Genomic DNA, 17,038 nt, shown 5'->3' with positions numbered 1-17,038 from the left:
TAGCAAACTGTAGACTGTGCCACATGTGATTCATAAGTCGCTGGCTAGGTCAAAGCGTTCATTTAGAAAGCCTAATAGCGGAGGCATGCCTGAGATCTGGGACGCCAACAATATGGCAAATCTGAGCAGGTGCAGGATTCATACTCAGGAAGAGCCTTCGGTGATTGGTCCTCCAGCCCAGCACCTGCACCCAGATTCCATTCAAAAACTCCATCTGTATAAAAACTAATGTAGCATTTTCGCCTCGTTAAAGAGCAGAAAATAAATCTGCGTAAGTTATATGGGGCAACAATTCAAACTTTGGAGGAAGATATCATTTAAATGAGACATTTATGGCAGGAAGCCCAGGGAGAAACTGCGTTTCCCAGAGTACACTCTGAGGCTCCATCACGCCAGTGGCAGATGGGGAACAGCTGTTAGGTGCTTTATTAAGCCAGTTTTTTTGGAGGTAACGATGTTTTCTTTTTTTTTTTTGGAGGTGAGGTTATTCCCCGGTTTTTTTGATTGCTTCATCGCCCAGATGCGACTCCCAAAGTACGGCAGGATCCATCGCTGGGATTGTAAAAGTGACAGACAACATTATGAGGCAATCAACGAGCCCTCACCCATCCACCCCCACCCACTTCCTGTCCCCGACAAAGGTCTAACACCACGCCAACTACTCAGGGAAAAATACTTCAAAAAAGAAACAAAATAGAAAAAGAAGAAAAAGAAAAAAGCACAACAACACCTTTAGTCGGTAATCTAGCCCAGTATCCCCATGATTCTTCTTCTGCCCATGACAGAAGAGCCAAGGAAGATTCCAGAAGAACTTCATATACTGCAGCTAAAGTGCTTTCATGGATTTTGTGAAATTAAGTGGAATTTTCCCATCGATAGCGAGCTACTCTAATCTCTCTCATTTAACCCCTCCAGACCTGCATTAAGTTCCAGGGATGAAAGTGATCATATTTAGTACGTGGCTGAAAATCCTTTTCATTTCAACCCTCATACATCATCAGACACTGGTCATCTTCCCTGCTGATGCCCTGCCAAGCCTGTACTGCAGCCATTTTCAATTTCTGTTTATTTTGGGGGATTTTTGCCTTCAGTCTTGTCTTCAGCAAGTGAAAAGCATGTTCAACTGGACTGAGCAAGAAACAGCTGAGTAACCAACAGTCCAATTATTTTCGCTCCCCCAAAATTGAGGGGCTAAGCATAAAACAGGCTGCAATTCCCAAATGGTTAATCCAATATGGATGTAAACACCTGCAAATTAAAGCGGACAGTCTGCACTTCAACCTAATATATTCATCCCGAATGCAGGAGTACCGAGCCAAAACATCAAAAAACTTGTCGCAGTCTTATTTAAAGAATATATTATCAATGTTGATCAGACATTCACCGTAACACAGCATCAACTAGTTCGGTCATTGAAAGAGAATTCAGTGTTTTCTTTAAAAAAAATTAAAAAAAAAACCTTTCAGGCAAATGAGATCAACACATCTTCAACTAGAGGTGACCTTAAATGATCAGTCTTCCTCTAAAAAAAAAAACCAGCCTATGTCCTGAAGCATCTTCAGAAAGGGTAAAAAAAAATGATTTAAGTTAACTTTGATATTGGGCAAAAACTGTTTCTCTAAGATAGTGGTACACCCGGGGTAGAGTCTCACTGCAGCTGATGAACTTGATCTAGGATCAGAACTCACCCCCGTCCTGCACCCATTTTCCCTGAAAGCTGCTTGCTGGCCTTTAAAGACCATCCATCCATCCATTATCTATACCCGCCTATTCCTGGTCAGGGTCGCGGGGGGTGCTGGAGCCTATCCCAGCATGCATTGGGGGCCTGGCAGGAACACATCCTGGACTGTTTGCATCGCAGGGCACACATGCCATTCACTCACACACTCATACCTATGGGAAATTCAGAGTCTCCAATTAGCCTACCTGCATGGTTTTGTATTGTGGGAGAAAACCGGAGTATCTTTAAAGACCAGGAACATCCAAATGCTGCTGGGCTTGCAGGAGTTTTACATTTGCTTCCATTATGACTGTCCTTCAACCTTCCGCACAAACTTTCCATAATGATAACAAATATGAGGCAACAGAGTTTCTCTATTAATATTACATAAATTATGAAATACCACACAGGCCAGGGGCAGCTGATGACATCATATATCTCATAATGAATATCTGGCAGACTGTATCAGTCACAAACAACTGCAGTCACTAAAATCTGTGAGCGACAGAGCTGCGATAAAACTGCCCTCTGGCGATGTTCCAGGTGCAATTTCAATTTCCCACAGAAAAGCAGTTCCTGCCAGCCATAACGTTCCACAGAAAAGCAGTTCCTGCCAGCCGTAACGATCCACAGGAACATCAGATGGATGAGTGACCTGCATATACTGCACATCACAACAGCCAAAATGATCATCATGATTGTCTAAAAAAACAAAAAAACTATAAAAGCGTGTGTGTTATTACACATAAAGCGTAATGGTTTTACACAACCTTCAGAAACAGTTACAACAACTGCATTGAAGAAGTGTTCATTTTGCAAGCTGTTGCTTGAGTTGAACCCAGCACATAAGAGACTGACGGTCCAGAGTATACAACAGAATAGCCACAGAAATGTCTATTTTACTGAGGTATGCATCATCATGAACCTGCAATTTGATTTGCATGCTGCCACCATGTTTTTTTAAGCACACAATTTGAATAACCTTTCAATAACAGACTCCAAAGAACAATTTAGTGGAAGTTCCCTGTGTGAATATATTAAATGGTCTCAGAAGAGATTTAATTTAAATGTTTTACAAAAGTCTAATACAAAACGATAAAAATACAATCTAACAATATGATAGACTGAATAAATTAAAACTGCAAGACATTTTTTTCAACCGGCTAAATCAAGTGAGGTTACAGCTATAGATTTGGTTTATTGGAAAAAAAAGTTGCATGAATCTTGTTGATTCCCATTTATAGCACATTTGTATAAGGTATCATTCAGTCCACTTGTCTAGAGTCACCATTTGTCTCGCCTTATTTTCTCGAATGGCTCTTCACGACTACGCTAGCCAGAGGTTGCGATGGCCTCTTTGTAAAGCCCATTCTCAAACAATTACCCATCTGCACCACTTCAATAAGCTAAGTTGATGAAGTAATTGCCACTAATTAAGCACAGATGATGATTGACAGCGATGTTTACATGCGACACTCACATGTTCAATGAAATTCCATTACTTACCACCGCGAACACGCCACAGTATTTTTCTATGATGTACTGGGACGTGACAGGTTTTGTAAGAAGCAGTGGGAAATACCCAAATGAGAGCAGTTCTATAACATTTAACTTGCAAAACAAAGTCAAATTTGAAGAAAAAAAAAATCATAATTCAGCTAATTAACTAATCATGGTCTTCAATCAAGACCTTAAGTTGAATCAGGAGTCAGTGGTGGGCTAAAACAAAATCACCCACACCAGTGATACTCAATCCCGGTCCTGGAGAGCCGCAGGGTCTGCTAGTTTTAGTTTTTCCCTTAAGATCAACAACCAATTCGGACTCAATGCACCAGCTGACCTGAGTATCAACTGCTTTAACTGATCAATTTTTGTGCCACACAAGTGCAGGGTAACAAAAACCAGTAGACCCTGCGGCTCTCCAGGACCAGTAGTGAGGACCGCTTGTTCAAAGACATGCTTTTGTAGCATTAAAACTTCCATCCATGTTCACTGTCCTTCCTGACTCTCCCCATATTAGATCAACTAGTTGTTCATAAATGTCGCAATTAGAAACACAGCTGTACAATTAGTCACTTAACTGCGCAGTTGCAGTGCCTATGGGGACCCCTGGAGGATACCCACTGAAATGCAAGTTTAAATCCCCTGCAGGTCACATGGTGGAGCTAAACTGGCAGCCCTACACATGTGACTTGTGTCCATACATCCTGGTCAAATTCTGCATGCCAAGTGCATTTTTGAATATCACCTTTCTGTCTTTGGAATATCATAACACAAGTGAGTGACATCATCGGTATGTAAACTATGGAGGAAAACAGATGCCAGTGGAGCAGGCATCTTGTGTTTTTTTGGAGGATGCATCTACGGAAGTAAATTGGAAGGAAATTACCGAAACAAAATAATCTTCAAGAAGATCTCCACTGGTATGACAGAAAAATGCACCGGCAGTCCAAACACATTAATCAGATATGGATGCAAATGGTATGCAAATGAGTGTAGACAGTAGATCAGAACGAGAAAAAAAATGGAGTAGATGTCATTTGAGCATTTCTCAGATTGCTGGACTTTATGGGCCCTTAAATTGTTTCCTTGTAAATGCACGAATCCACGAGCCAAAATTTGTGACTCGAAAAACTCGACTTGGACGGGCGTTTTTTTTCATCCGCGTACTCATTTCACGGCTTCTCTGAGTTTCAGCAGTGCGAGCGGGACCCAGATGAAGCTGTTAAAAGCGCAGGGGCAGAAAGTAAAAAAAAAAAAACTTAAAACGTTAGCGCACGGTGCTTTAAATCCGCCCTGCGATCCAGCGCTAGCTGACTGAAGGAGAAGTGCTCTTTCGTAGCTGACTGAAGGAGAAGTGCACTTTCGTAGCTGACTGAAGGAGAAGTGCTCTTTCGTAGCTGACTGAAGGAGAAGTGCACTTTCGTAGCTGACTGAAGGAGAAGTGCACTTTCGTAGCGGACTGAAGGAGAAGTGCACTTTCGTAGCTGACTGAAGGAGAAGTGCACTTTCGTAGCTGACTGAAGGAGAAGTGCACTTTCGTAGCTGACTGAAGGAGAAGTGCACTTTCGTAGCTGACTGAAGGAGAAGTGCACTTTCGTAGCTGACTGAAGGAGAAGTGCACTTTCGTAGCTGACTGAAGGAGAAGTGCTCTTTCGGGCTGCGGCCTGTGAAATCGGCTCGCAGTGCTCCGGCTTTCGGAAGCGAGCGCCCTGACTTCGGAGTTAACCGGCCCTCGCACTCAGACCGTCGCCGCGCGTGCGAAACGCTCTGCGTTCCCCTCGCGCCCCAGCGAGCCGGGATTGGCTTGACCTCCGGTGACACCCACTTCTCCGGCCCCAGTTTTTCTGGGTTTTTTCCCCCACTCCTGAGTCTGACTGAATGGGCCCAACGAGGAACACGCAGGAGAATTTAAAACAGCCCGCCATTTGTTCTCGGATGAATACCCAGAGCCAAGTGATTGCCACGCTAGCACGGAGCGGGGTCCCATGGTGCAATATTTTTGGGTCAGGACACGTGGCTCACCTTCTCGCCGTCCAGTCCCGGGACGCCTGGATCGCCCGCCTCGCCCTGCGGAGGACAGAGAAAATGAAACTCAGATTAACTCAGGGAAAGTCATCTCCCCAAAGTGGGGCCACCTCTGCCACTGACCTCTGCTGGCTTGATCCCAAACAACCTGAGAAGCAATAATCCAGGAACCTGCTCCACAGCAACACAGCAGGCCAAGGGAAAATATGACCTCATATATACAGCGGGGACCAACTCTTCTTTTCATTTTTTATCAAGGGCTAATACAATTATGACTTCTTATTCAAGAGTGCATTTTTGTAAATAACATAAGTCAAAAATAAAAGCATGTAGGCATTTATTGAAGGTCAAAAGTTGTTAGTACTTGGTGTTCTGCCTTTCGCCATGATTACCACTCTGCTAGGCATTGATTGTGCCTGATTATGCAACACCTCATCTCCAATCTCAGCACTTTCTCAACACTTCCCATTGATGATCTGTTGATGTGACTTGACGTTTGGCCTTTTCCCTCTTCAACCGTTTGAGTAGGTTCAGGTCTGGTGGTTGTGATGGGATTGCCATCCTAATTAGCTCCTCTTGCTCTCAGTAATGTATTCTTGAACAATAATTGTAATAGGAGTATCATAATTAAATTATTCCTTGATAAATAATGAAAACAACCAGGATTTGGTTGTGACCTCAGACTTTTGGTCCACACTGTATTCATGTATACCAGTACAGAGTAACGTATTTGCCACGATTATCCCAATATGTTTGCATTTAAGTGTAATATCCTTTTAGACCAGCAGAGTTGCCATTTCACTGTAGTCAAGGGAACTGGTTTCTTTCTAGTTGCATTGAGTTCTTCCTGTAGTTGTGGTGCAGTATTACGATGGTTTCTCTTGCTAGACAACACAAGATATGTCAACTGCCTCTTGATCTTCCTGGTCTTCTCCTGTTACCATTACTGCCCATCACCTGGAACCTTCTGAGTGAATACTGAACACTGCAGCTGGAATCTTAAGCTTATGTGCAATTTCTCACTGGGAATAACCTTCTAGCCACAATGTTTTCTTGACGCTGCACATCCTAAGCCTAACTTCTTCTTTTCCATATTTCTTGCAACTTCAGTACTTATTTTACTTGCACTACAGCCTAAAAGTATTAGGCTACTGGGTGTTTTTAAAAAAAACTTAAAGTAGATAAAAAAATGTTCCCTCAATTTAATTACCCCTCAATCTCCCTCCCACCCCTCCACCTCCCACATTGCAAAATGATTGGATAGACTTTCAATAATGAATTGAATTGTAATTAAAGCCAGAGGAGGCTATTTACAGGGAAGTCATGTCTAAGCTTATTTTAAGGAAAAATCCCTTTTTTTGTGTTATTGTCGGTAAAAATTGAAAAACAATGTTTGTACTTTGGTTTGTTATTCAATAAATCTGCATATATTTGTAACAAACAGCCTGATACTCAGGCCTAGTTACAAATAAATCCAGAGGGCCACTTATCAAATCACCAACACAGTATGTAGATAACCGTGAAAACGAAGTATTTTTGGAAATGTGCAACCACTATATACAACCAAACATACCCTACCGTATAATGCATATACATATACACAATTTAAACATGAAGTCCTTTACAAAGTCCCACATCCACAAAAGGGTTTCCATCAGATGATAAGGTAAGTCTCAAGGAAAAAAAATGGAAAAAATATTCTGACAAAAAAGGAAAAAAACAAAAAGGAATAATCCACGACAAAATGCAAAAATACCTTAATCCAGCAATAAAAAGGAGGGAAAAAAGGGAAGGAAAGATCTCACCTGGCTTGGAGACTTTCCCTGTACTTTCCCAGCCGCTAGTTTGGATTAGTATGCGCTTGGTGTCATTTCCCTTCAACAGTGGCAACTTTACATATCACAGCACCGCTCGTTCCAGACAGGCAATTGAGGATGCATGAAGATGCATTTAACCCCAGTTTCTTCACAAACTTTACACCATGACAAACACATTCAAAAAAACCATAGCCTCTCCCCCTCCTTCAGTCCTACCTTCATTACTTTACTTCCTGCACCCCACTTCCTCTCCGGGAGTCATTTTGGGAGGGTAACCCCCTCCTTAAAGGGACCGACGCCTATTTAAATTTTGCCTTGTGCAGCAGTAAAATGGATCCCATGGACACCCCAGTATTGGAAGCAGCCATACCGTTCCATGGTTCACAAGAACTCATTTACCCGTACAAAGATTATTTGTTCTAAGGGCAAGTTCACTATAATAAAACATAAAATGTTTAGATGATAACTGTGGCAGTGTCACATATTAACTGAATTCATCTCCACCAAAAGTTTTTTTGTTAAAACTACAGGTGGCCTAATTCTTAAAGCTGACTAAATGACAAAATCATTTGAAGGTTTCAGGGGCGCACCATCAGAAGGTCTGTCAAATGCGCATCTGAAGCCACGTTCAGTATTTCAGACGTCTCTGTTTAGAACAAGCATTTTGCTGATGCTTGCCAATTAATTATGCAAGCAATTCCGCACCTCGGACCAAATTAATCAGGGAGACGTGTGCGCGGATTCTCAATTATCAAAAAAAAAAAAAGTCTATAATCAAAAAAAGGAGGATCCGCACTGCCCTAAGCAGGCCACTTGGGTGTTTTCAGGAATTCAGAAGAAGCGCCACGGCGGAATTTTGAATGTGCCCTTTAATTACAGTCTTCCTCTAATAGAAAGCCCACCACATTTTGCCTCCAGTACTGTTAATTACGCAAAGCGCTGTGTTAGACTGACTCAAAACGTGTTCTGTTAAACAACTCATCTGTTTAAATGACCTCAATCATCTTTAATTGTTAATGGTCAGCCTGTCCTCTCCACGGTGCCTGAATTCACTGTCAATATTCACTCCCAAATTCCCAATACACCCCTCTCGCTGAAAGCCAGACTGTTCAATATCACGCTGCATAACACAATCTGAAATGCACTTTCTTCAATATTATTTTGATTTCAGAGGGCAGCTAGCGGAACATTCTGCTGTAAAGCCCCTGTGTACGCTATATATGACTCGACAGTAACCCGAAGATATGTAGTATGATTGAGCCACACGCATCTGAAAAAAGGGCGGAGTTTTCAATGTGCTCTCAATAGCCAATCCACACCCAGTCAGTGTTTAGCCACGGACAGCAAAGCCTTTCTGATTGCACGTCCCGTTCATATGAGTCAGTGATTGACAGCACACGGTAGCCACTCACGTAGCCTCCCTGGGATCCGATGGCAGTTATTGAGAGTGAGGCTTCCTGGAGCTCCTAATAACTGAAGTCTCCATTATGCTGTCAATCACCAACGTATGCAAACCAGTCAAAGGACACTGCTATTCAAAATGGAGGGCTGGTTCAAGCCTCACTGAAGGGGCAGGCAGGTTGCTGGGGGTAACAGTACCCTCAGAAATGTCTTAAACTTCGAGATTGTTGCTGGAGTCTCTTGCAGACGCCGTTGATAGTGCTCCTGGACCACATGCTCTTAGGTTTCATGACCCCTGCAGTCTGTTAAAGACCATGCATCCTGTTCTATTTCAGGTTGAGTCTTTAAAATGTTATTTAGGGGCGCGGAGAGACGCCACACATTATGCGTGACATTAAGAACACGTGCCAAAACGGTACAAGAGCTCTGGCAGACGTCATAACTCATTGTTCATTCCAGCAGCAAGACACTGAGCTCTGCTACCAACAAGAAATTCTGCCAAAAAGTGTCTAAAAAAGAGTAGTCAATGCATCTCATTACAAGAAGAACTATTGAGGCGCTCTTCAACACAAACAGTAAGGAGATACACTATATATGATAAAAAGTATTTGGACACGCCTTGGTCTGGGGCTGTTTTTCATGGTTTGGGCTAGGCCCCTTAGTGCCAGTGAAAGCATTACATTACATTTATTTGGCATACGTTTTTATCCAAAGCAACGTACCATAAGTGCATATCGAAGGTCAAGGCAAATTGTAATGCTACAGCATACAATGACATTCTAGACGATTCTGTGCTTCCCCAACACTTTTTAAGGAAGGCCCTTTTCAAAGCAAGGTCCATATAGAAATGGTTTCGTTGAGAACAGTGTTGAACAACTAGACTGGCCTGCACAGAGCCCTGACCTCAACCCTATCCAACACCTTTAAGATCATTTGGAAAGCCAACTGTGAGCCAGGCCTAATTGCCCAATCAGTGCCCTACCTCACAAATGCTCTTCTGGCTGAATGAAAGTAAATCCCTGCAGCAATGTCCCACCATTTAGTATAAAGCCTTCCCAAAAGAGCGGAGGCTGTTATAGCAGCAAAGGGTGGATCGACTCCATATTAATGCCCATAATGTTGGATGTCAGTTGTCCACATACTTTGGGTAGTGTAGCGTAGGTTAAATGTAGCGTTCGAATGATCAGGGAACGTTGTAGTTTATCTTTTTATGCAATGATTGCAGGAAACAGTGTGTGATGTTACACACGGTAGTTGGCAGAAGTCTTCATGAACTATTCATGCTCGATGCTGTAGGTATATGGGTGAAACGTGTTTTTTACGGTATCTAAGTTCAGTGCAGTCATGTTGCATCTGTGTTGTGGCTGGTAAACCTAGGACCAACGCAAGGCATTCTGTTTCAACTCTCCCCTTTTCTCCTGGAGGTTCAGTGCCAAAGACTCACCTTACGCCCAGCGATCCCGTCCAGACCGGGAAGCCCGGCGATCCCTCTGTCGCCCTGCGGAAGCACAGACACGCGTCAAAAAAATGCTAACGTTCCCTCTCCGTAAACACGCTAACGAATGCAATGAACCGCTGTGCATGATGGGTAAAAACTACAGGGCTAAGAACGCGCGTTTCAAAGACACGGATCGACGCCTCCTGGGGGGTCCGTGCTCGGCGCTAAGCGATCCCTCGGACGGAACTGAAAGCGAATTCCCCCCCCCGCACACTCGGGGAGTTACGTAATGCCTCGCGTTTGCCAAACGTTTAGCCTCATCAAGGGGCATTAAGGGGGGGGGGGGGAGAGAGGAGGCTGCACCATTTTAGCGTTACATCCTCAAAAATAGATCGTGTTTCACAGGCCAAAATGTCTGCGCAGCGAGCTTAGTGTCATCTTCGGAAATGCACAGGATTAGCACATCCCCCGCGGTCTGCAATGAAAATATTTACCGATGTTGTGATGCGCGCGCTTGCGAATGATCTCTCATTGGCCTCTCGAGAAAAAAAAAAAAAATTGGAGGAAAAAGGAGAAAACCGAATCTACACACACACACACACACACACACGCACGCACACACACACTCTCTCTTTCTCTCACACAAGCACAGTAGAGCCCCAGCGATTTGAAGGCTTCCAGAATGACAGCTGTTCTGACTATTAACTGTATATAACTGAAAGTTCTTAACAACTGATAGCAAAACAAGCCATTGGCACGATCTCGCTTTACTTTCCGCAAGACGAAAAAAATAAATAACCTGCATGTCCTTGACAATCGTTAGCAAATAAACAAACGAACAAAAAACAAGCAAACAAACAAATAAATAAATAAACAAATGAATGAATAAATAAATATAAAGTATTTACATAAATAAGAAATTGACCCTTGCATTCTCAAAAAGAGAATCATATCATAAAGACTTTTACGATTTCATGCATTCCTTTTTCCCAGCTGTCCTTGTGAAAGATTCAGCGTAAGGCACAGTATACATTAACTTTTCTGTAGATGACAACTGCAACGGAAAGGCTACCATTTCAGCTTTCTCAGAAACAAAAACTAACTGTTGAAATGCAAGAGAATGTTAGGAATGTAACTGTATGCTATGAGCTTTGGCTGGAGCAATCTGAAAATGATTGACCAGGAAATGAGATACATGGAAGGATAGCTAATACTTGGTACTGACTGGACTGTGAGTTCAAAGCAAGCAAATATATAATCTAGCTATATATATATATAGTGTGACTCATTTCCTTTGAATGTGGAGTTCTTTGCATCACTGATAATAACACAGATTATGTTTATTATGCATATATGAAGAGCTTGAAAATTCATAATTGCTTATGTTTCTTCTGGGTTCATACTGTTTTGTTGACAGGTCTGTCTATAACGCTGAAGTTTGTATGCATGTGTGTATGTGTGTGTGTGTGTGTGTGTGTGTGGCTCACAGGCTGACATTAGGGTGGTAGTGAGGGCCAGTACACACCCCTAACCCCTACCAGACTGAGCACTTCACTCAGCTGACAGCCTGAAGGCCTTGGTGCTGGGAATACCCTTACAGAAAAAAATCAAATGTGAAAATCTGAATTTAACACATGAATTAAACATGTGAATTAAACATTCACACATCAACTGAGCATTTTCACATTGATTAGCTTTCTTCACATGTGAACTGCAATTTCACATGTGAAAATAAACCATGTGACTTGAAATAGCTTAGGTTACCTTTTCCCGCTCTCATTTTATAAACGGGATTATTTTTATAGTTCACAAGTGTACTCTTCACATGTTGGGCGTTCACATGTGGTTTTTGAACACGTGATTTTTTTCATAAGGGTAGGCATGCTGATGGCAAAAATAATAAATAAATAAATAAATAAATAAATCTGATGGATGCCCTACCTTTAATCCAGGGCTGCCTGGTTCCCCATCTTCTCCAATGTCCCCCTGCAATGCAAACAGCCCTTTTTCAGTGACCTCTGCAGTAGCAGTTGCAGTTAGAGGACAATGCCTTATTGATACATTAATGCACAGTTTTCGGAAGCCACAGTCTGCTGCCCCCACCCCCACCCGCAGCTGCCCCCCCCCCACACCCCCACACACACACACCCGAGCGCAGCAGCTGCAGCAGCGGGTAGTGTTACGCGATAATTGGGGGCTGCGTGTCCCAGACACTCGGTAACCTTGTTTGACGTGCCCGGCCGCATCAGCCGTAGAAGAGAACACCAAACATCGCCGGCGCTCAAGGGCACGCACACGGGGGCCGGTCCCTGGGCCCAAGATCCGCGGTAGCGCTTTTTTTCCCCTACGTCAGCCCCCACATTGGTCAATGTCAGAGAAGGCTCAAAAACCCGGAAAATAGACCAGCGCAGAAAAAAAAAAAAACACAAGATAGCAATTTAAAAAAGAGCCAAGGCCAAAAAAAAGAAAAAAAAACAGGAGCAAACACTAATGAGGTTTGCTGACATTTATATGGAAAGAAAATAAAAAAACGAACAAAAAGTGTACGGGAATAGTTCATCAGAACTGGGCCAGTGTTGCTATCGTGTTGTTCGGACACAGATATGTGCTTCCCTTAAGCAGCGATAGCAGTAATTATGTCATTCCTGCAAGGTTAAAAGGACAGTTCACCCAAAAAATGAATTAAGGTACTGTATGTTTCCACTTACCCACAGTACTAGCTCTCCATCCAGGTAGTTTTGCTGAGTTTTGACGAGTTTTCTAGATATCCGTTGCAGCTAAAATTGATACAACGGACCTCAATACATCATATTTTTGTGGTGCTCAATGCACTGATAATTTCCATTCGAAAAACTCAATACCAATGTCTCTTTCCAAATATAATGCCACGGTTACTCACACACATCCACAGAGCTTAATTTCTGCATAGTTTCATCGAGAACTATTTCTATGGAGGTATGCCAACAGTGTATATCTGAGCAAGGTCTCGTGTAGCAGACCAGTATGAAACTGAATTGGTGGTTACATGACGTTCATGGAATGCAACCTTTTTTTGTAGTTTCAATATAGTAACTTGGTAGCAACTTACTTTATTAAAGCAAATAACAGCTTCAAAATTCATTATTAAAGAGTGCAATTTATGTTGTAGAACAAAAACGTGAAATTTGCTCAGGCTTATGTTAGTTACAGACCTTATTTTCTGCATAACGTTTTCCTATGGGGAAACAAAAGCATGGGAAAGCTGCAGGGGGAACCCATGGCTCAAAAATGCTACCTCACTTCTGGGTTTTAGGACTACAAAATGTAACACTGCTTTTTTTGAGACTGCGTGGATATATACAGTTGGTGTACTTTGGTAGAATTAGTTCTCAATGAAACCATGCACAAATTAAGTTCTGTGGATGTTCACGAGTAACCGTGGCATTATGTTTGGAAAGAGACCACACTATTGAATTTTGAAATGTAAGTTTTGAGCACCTTAAAAAATGGGCCTGTTGAGGTCCATTGTATCAGGGTGAGCTGCAGAGAATATTCGTCAAATCTCAGCAAAACTATCTGGATGGATGGAGAGTACGCTGGGTAAGTGGAAACACAATAATTTCATTTTTGGGGGAACTGCAACTTTAAGGGGCCCCATTAAAATGTCTACATTTAGATTCTAATTCTTTTTATTCCATTTCTTTCACCCGAACAAATGGTAAAAACGTACTTCATGAATATATGAAACGATTTGGATACATCATGGCCCAGTTCATTTTTCTCCACCCACAGTGGAGTCATGTGCAAATATATAGCTGGGTTATATACATCCATTTTTCATAAGTCCTAAGCACTGTGAACAGCTGAGGGATGTGAATCTTAATCTCAAACTGAAAAGCCGGATATTTTTAATCTCTTCGGCCATTATGAGTTATGCAGTTTTGCCTTAATTACAGCTGTCGACATTCCCAAGTAAGATTAATAACGTGTATTGTGCGCTGAAACTTGGGGACAGCGCAGACAGCACCATTCCCAAGACTGGCAGAGCGTGATCCGAAGTCATTCGTTTAAACTGCAGGCACACTTAATTTTATGCCACTGTAATAGCTGCATTATTCCTAAAATAAAAGCTATTGATGAATTATGCATCTTTTCCAGCAAAGTAATACTTTTCAATTATGGAATGCACACACACGCACACACACACACACACACACAGGCATGCACACACATGCGCACACATACACACACACACACACACATGCATATGCACGCACACGCACGCACACACACATACACACACACGCACAATCAGACACACAAACACACACACACACACACACATGCACACAGACACATACGCACACACATGCACACTTTACTAACTTCCTTCTCCAAATACTTCATATTCTCCCTCAGTGATTCTTCTAACTCAACTTCAATTGGGGGTTTTATGCCACAGAAGAACCTGGATCCATTTCATAGCGTTTTATGTTCATTTTGTCTTCTTATTGAAAATCATTGGGGGGTGAATTACCCTGAATGTTCCACGCATGTGCATTTCATATGCATTTATTCCAGTTTTTTTATCCTCCAATGCCTCGTGTTTTATTCCAGTAAACCTCCATCAGACCAACAGGGGAGGGGAAACAACGAGAGTGCCTGAAATATGTTATGTGTGCGGTGGGCTCAAGGTTTGCGTTATCGTAATTCTGAGAGAATCACCGGCGCTGGCAATACGGAACCTCGGCAAGCCAGTGACTACATCTCACAGGCTGTGAAAAACCCATTCAGTTCCTGATTAATGCGTCTTATCGCTGGAGGGAAACGTCTCAATCTATCCAGCCCATAATTGAGAAAATACATTCAGATCAGGGACCTTATTCTAGGAGCTGAATGACTACAAATTGATGCTCGGCAGGTGGTCGCGCTCAGTGCATTTAGCGCATACGCAAGCAGACCGGTGTATTGAGACACGTTTCATGAAGCCTTGTGCGTGCGACAGTCGCCCAGACAGGACAGACCAAGAGATCAGGGCCTTTGCTGAGTGGAGACACTTGTCCCTTTCACCAAAAAGTTATCAACGCCACATACTGGGGCAGGGAATTGCAGCTGTAACCTTGAGCAATGTATTTAACGTGACACGCGCAGGTACCGTAAACATCCAGGTATGCAAATGGATAACGCAGTAATGCTAATCTGTAAAAGGGCATTAGCTACATACGTTGCTAATGTGTAATGAGACTGATTGTTGAATGAGCGTAAGTTCTCTAAAAACCGTGAAAGGGAAAGGTGCGGGGGTGCGGGGGGGAAGGGGGAGTGGGGATGTCATGGCTGCCTTACACAGGACCGCAGAGCCCCCTGACGGGAGCTGACCCGGAGCTGCGGGGCGCCCCCCCCCGGGGACTCGTTTCGCTCCGCGTGCCGGCGTGTCGCGCATTCCTACACGGGCCGCCCACCCGCGGGCCGGACGGTTCCACACACAACCCCCCCCCCCCCCCACAAACAGACCCTCCTCCTCCCAAACACAGCCCCGGCCATTAGCAGCCTCTGTGCCCCCCTGTCATAAGAACCTACCACATGGTAGCCTTTCAGTAAGCGAGCAATGCACCCGTGATCAGTTAATAGACAAGCTCACTCATCACAGTGATTACTGTGCTTCAGCTCTTTCTCACCTGGATTCACACTTCTTTTTTCCCCCAAAGCCTTGTAGACGTTTTCAACTGATAAAATTAGCAACAAGGCCAGGTTAAAACCTAGTATACGGCTGGACCTAACACAATGGTGTGACTTCATAACTCGGCCGACCAATGGTGTAACACTTCATCACTCGCTCAGTCACTCAGTCAGTCAGTCACAGACATTCGCGTTTGTAGGGGCCGGCCCCGCTGTTGCGGTCCAGCCAAAAAAATGTAAAAAATTCAAAATGCATTGCTAATCCATTTCACTCGAGTACCACCTTTTCTACGTACACGCCTGAGTTATGTGGCCCCCACCCACTCTGCGGTGGGGGTGGGGGGCGTGTAGGGAGGGGGGGGGGGGGCTGTGGCGAACCCTCGGCTTTAATTTGGCTCGCGCCGCAGATCGATGTCCGACTGGCCTTCGGTCCCGCGCTCGGCTGAGGAAGTAACGACAGCCGATCCAATTAGCGGCCGGAACATTTAATTGCCCAAGTCCGAGGAGGGAGCGACGGTCACTCCGCTCCCCGGCCGCAGGGGTCAGGACGGCAGGGTTCGTTTGGCAGAATCGGACGTGAGCTGATTACGGCGGTGATGAACGGCGTGTGCCGCCTCCCCCCCCCGCCCCGGCAACCCGGCGGCCTCTCTGAAAATGGCCGACAAACACGGACGGACCGCCGCTAGGCTTTATGTGTCAGCCAATGGGAGACTTTCAGGGGGGGAGGCAGGTAGTCAGGAGAACATTTTAGTGGGTCCAACAGTAGCTGGCCCCTATCAGACGTAGAGTTTACGAGCCGCTACAACGCTAAGAACCCCGAAAGAGAGTAATAGTCACAGCAGAAGCCAGACTGCCCTTCAATCCAGGACTGAGGGGTAAATGGACGTCTTACAGGACGTCCGTTAATTATTCTTTTACATCATGACCGCTGGTATTCATTTGTTCAAGACTGTGACTGACTCTGGCACTGCAAAGCCAGAACATGGGGAATGTATGAGTTAGAATGCTGTAAGAAAGAACATGCAAATAGAAAGTGTACACCAGCCAGTTTACACTGCAAAAAAAGTCTGTCTGTTTTAGTCTTGTAATGAAACTTAAAATCTTTTTTTCTCTCTCTCAAGAAAAAATTTTTTTAGCTTGTTTGAAGTTACTTTTTGCTTGTCAAGTGAAATTGTCTTACTCCATTAGCAAATCTTAAAGTGAGTCACCTCACTGGCAATCTTTTTTCCTTATTTAGCAAAAAAAGTAACAGAAAAAGATTAAAATACTTGTTAAGATCATTTAATTTGTTGGCTTATTTTTTTCCAGTTGTAGAATCAGTGGTTCTGGAGTGCTGGGAAGGAGGACCGAGAGATTGGCCATTTTAAATATCTCCTCATTTCATTCTCCGAAGATAAAGAGAAAGTCATCTTTCTAGTTGCCCCCACTCAGAAGGATGACAGGGTCCATTAAGTAATGTACACAGTTTGACAAAGTGAT

General features: G+C 43.6%; 1 protein-coding gene across 2 annotated transcripts in view; it reads right to left on the bottom strand.

The window, feature by feature from the left end:
* LOC118217639 (collagen alpha-1(XIX) chain) overlaps window positions 1-17,038 on the bottom strand; it is a 124,099-nt gene that overhangs the window by 91,335 nt on the left and 15,726 nt on the right. For both annotated transcript variants that reach the window (XM_035399564.1, XM_035399565.1), the window contains exons 10-12: window positions 11,846-11,890; window positions 9,911-9,964; window positions 5,246-5,290 (exon numbers count right to left, since the gene is read on the bottom strand). In XM_035399564.1, the coding sequence (XP_035255455.1) occupies window positions 5,246-5,290; window positions 9,911-9,964; window positions 11,846-11,890 (144 nt within the window). The remainder of the gene's footprint in view (window positions 1-5,245; window positions 5,291-9,910; window positions 9,965-11,845; window positions 11,891-17,038) is intronic.

This window comes from Anguilla anguilla, chromosome 18 (assembly GCF_013347855.1).
Source record: "Anguilla anguilla isolate fAngAng1 chromosome 18, fAngAng1.pri, whole genome shotgun sequence".
Lineage (NCBI taxonomy): Eukaryota > Metazoa > Chordata > Actinopteri > Anguilliformes > Anguillidae > Anguilla > Anguilla anguilla.
This window is presented reverse-complemented; position numbering and strand designations above follow the sequence as displayed.